This window comes from Penaeus monodon, chromosome 4 (genome assembly GCF_015228065.2).
Source record: "Penaeus monodon isolate SGIC_2016 chromosome 4, NSTDA_Pmon_1, whole genome shotgun sequence".
NCBI lineage: Eukaryota > Metazoa > Arthropoda > Malacostraca > Decapoda > Penaeidae > Penaeus > Penaeus monodon.
This window is the reverse complement of record NC_051389.1, coordinates 6,000,383-6,002,882: the sequence shown is the minus strand read 5'-3', so window position 1 is coordinate 6,002,882 and position 2,500 is coordinate 6,000,383. Positions and strand designations below refer to the sequence as shown.

Below are 2,500 nucleotides of genomic sequence, written 5' to 3'. Positions count from 1 at the left end.
ACTGCCATTACACTGTCTCTCGTGCTGGCAAATATAGAAGCATCAGAAAGCGACTATACAGTATTATGTCGGTAGGCCCCCGTGCGGTGGGAGGAAGGAGGAGGAGGAGGAGGAGGAGGAGATAAAAGAGAGGGAGGAGGGGGAGACAGAAGAAAGAGAGGAGGGGGAGATAGAGGAAGAAGAAGGGGAGGAGGAGGAGATAAAAGAGAGGGAGGAGGGGGAGACAGAAGAAAGAGAGGGGGGGAGACAGAAGAATGAGAGGAGGGGGAGATAGAGGAAAACGAAGGGGAGGAGGAGATAAAATAAGGGGAGGAGGGAAGATCGAAGAAGGGGAGGAGGAGGAGCAGATAAAAGAAGAAAAAGAAGAGGAGGAGGAGATAAAAAGAGAGAGAGGAGGGGGAGACAGAAGAAAGGGAGTAGGGGGAGGAGATAAAGTAGGGGAGGAGGGGGGACAGAAGAAGGGGAGGGTGGTGGAGGAAGAGAGGGAAGAGGAGGAAGGGTAGGAGATGGAGGGGAGGAGGGGATATGGAGGGAGAAGAGGAGGAGGATAGAGAAAGAAGGGAGGGAGATAGAGACAGAGGATGGTGGATATAGAGGAAGAAAAAGAGAGGGAAGGGGAGGGGGATGGAAGAAGAAGAGGAAGGGGAAGAGGGAAGAGGAGGAAGAAGAGCATAGGGGGGAATAAAATTAGGAAACGGAGAAAGAGGAAGAGGAAGAGAGGGAGGAGAAGAAGAAGGAGAGAGGTGGAGGAAGAGAAGGAGATAGAGGCTAATAATGATAATTAGGTGATGGCGAAAGAGGAGAAGAGGGGGGAAGATGAGTATAAAAGGAGGAGAAAGAAAGGGATGATAACTGTTAGGAAGAAAAGGTAGAAAATAGTAAAAGCGAAATGATGCAGATAACAAAGAGAATCTCTCTCTCTTTCTCTCTTTCTCTCTCTTTCTTTCTCTCTTTCTCTCTCTTTCTCTCTCTTTCTTTCTCTCTCTCTCTCTTCTCTCTCTTTCTCTCTCTTTCTTTCTTTCTCTCTCTCTCTCTCTCTCTCTCTCTCTCTCTCTCTCTAATTACGGGTAGGAGAAGTCTCTCTCTCTCTAATTACGGGTAGGAGAAGAAACATATAATGAGAGGAGGACTAGACTAAGGGCCGAATGAGGGAAGAAGAGATAGAAGGAGAGAAAGGAGAGAGGGAAGCAGGGAGGGAGAAAGAGAGGAAGAGAGAGAGAGTAGAAAGATAGGGAGATAGAAGGGGGGAGAGGAGGAGAGAGAGGGAATGAGACAGAAAGGAGAGAACTAAAAAAGGAGAGGGAGACAGACAGGGAGAAAGGTAGAAAGAGAGGGAGACAAAAAGGGCGAGAGAGAGAGAGAGAGAGAGAGAGAGAGAGAGAGAGAGAGAGAGAGAGAGAGAGAGAGAGAGAGAAAAAGTGAAAGAGAGAGGGAGAGAGGAGGGAGGAGAACGTATTGTGGGCGGAGCAGAGGGCGTAACGTCATCCCACGACGGAGGGTCGAGAGAGAGAGAGAGGGGGGGAGGGGGTAAGGAGGAGCGTCACGGCTCTAGAAATTCGTAACATTATAAAAATAGTGTATATAACCCAGGCACCTCGCAAGGCAGGTTACACTGGCGTGGAGGAAGACCAGAGGGACGTGGCGGAGGTAACTTTGAAGGGACTGTAGACGCGACTTAACGAGTCAATTGCACGTCGACATGGTGAGTGTGATGCGCGTGGGAAATGTTGAGAGATGTTGAGACAAGTTCGTGATGAGGTTGAATAGTGATGTGTTTGGTGAGATTTTTTTTTTTTTACCTGTTTTCGTGTTCTTTTTCTTTTTTCCTTTTTTTCACATATCGTTTACGGTGGTCATTATCTCCGATTAGTGTTCGTTGAAAGGAAAAGTGCTAATGTGCGTGTTGTGTTTATCTACGTGTATGAGAACCCAAAAAACAGAAAAAAAAACAAATATTGAAGAAATATAAATACTGAAAAGAAAAAATATATTTTTTATTATTATGTATAAAAAAATCATAATTGAAAACGTGACGAAAACCAGTAGAAAAAAACTCCATAAGATATAATTTCAAGAATTTCAAAAGTTCTCGAAAAATACGCACCAACTGATGACATATGAGTAAATATGCCAATGGAAATTAAACAGAAAATACTGAAGAAACAAAATCAATATATTTTTTTTGTTTGCTTATCGATTTATATACGTAATCAAGTATCCACATATCCATGTTTTAACTCTTAATTACCTCTTAATTACTGTCTATCGTTTTTATTTATGTATGAAAATATCTTTTTATTTATCTAGCATCTCTTAATTATCTCATAATCATTATTTATTTATTAGTTCCATCTCTTACTCTTTGATTATCTCTCAATTATTGTTTATCATTTATTATTCCGTTTTTTTCGATTTATTCATCTATCTATCTATCTATTCATCTATCATCAACTTCTCAATCTGATTTTATTTATCTATTTATCTATTAATTTATTTTTAT

General features: G+C 42.0%; 1 protein-coding gene across 1 annotated transcript in view; it reads left to right on the top strand.

Moving 5' to 3' along the window:
* The first annotated feature begins 1,539 nt into the window (after nt 1–1,539).
* Nucleotides 1,540–2,500, top strand: part of LOC119569379 (troponin C-like) — a 17,163-nt gene continuing 16,202 nt past the window's right edge. Inside the window, exon 1 of the mRNA XM_037917569.1 lies at nt 1,540–1,702. Within this exon, the coding sequence (XP_037773497.1) occupies nt 1,700–1,702 (3 nt within the window). The 5' untranslated portion in view covers nt 1,540–1,699. The remainder of the gene's footprint in view (nt 1,703–2,500) is intronic.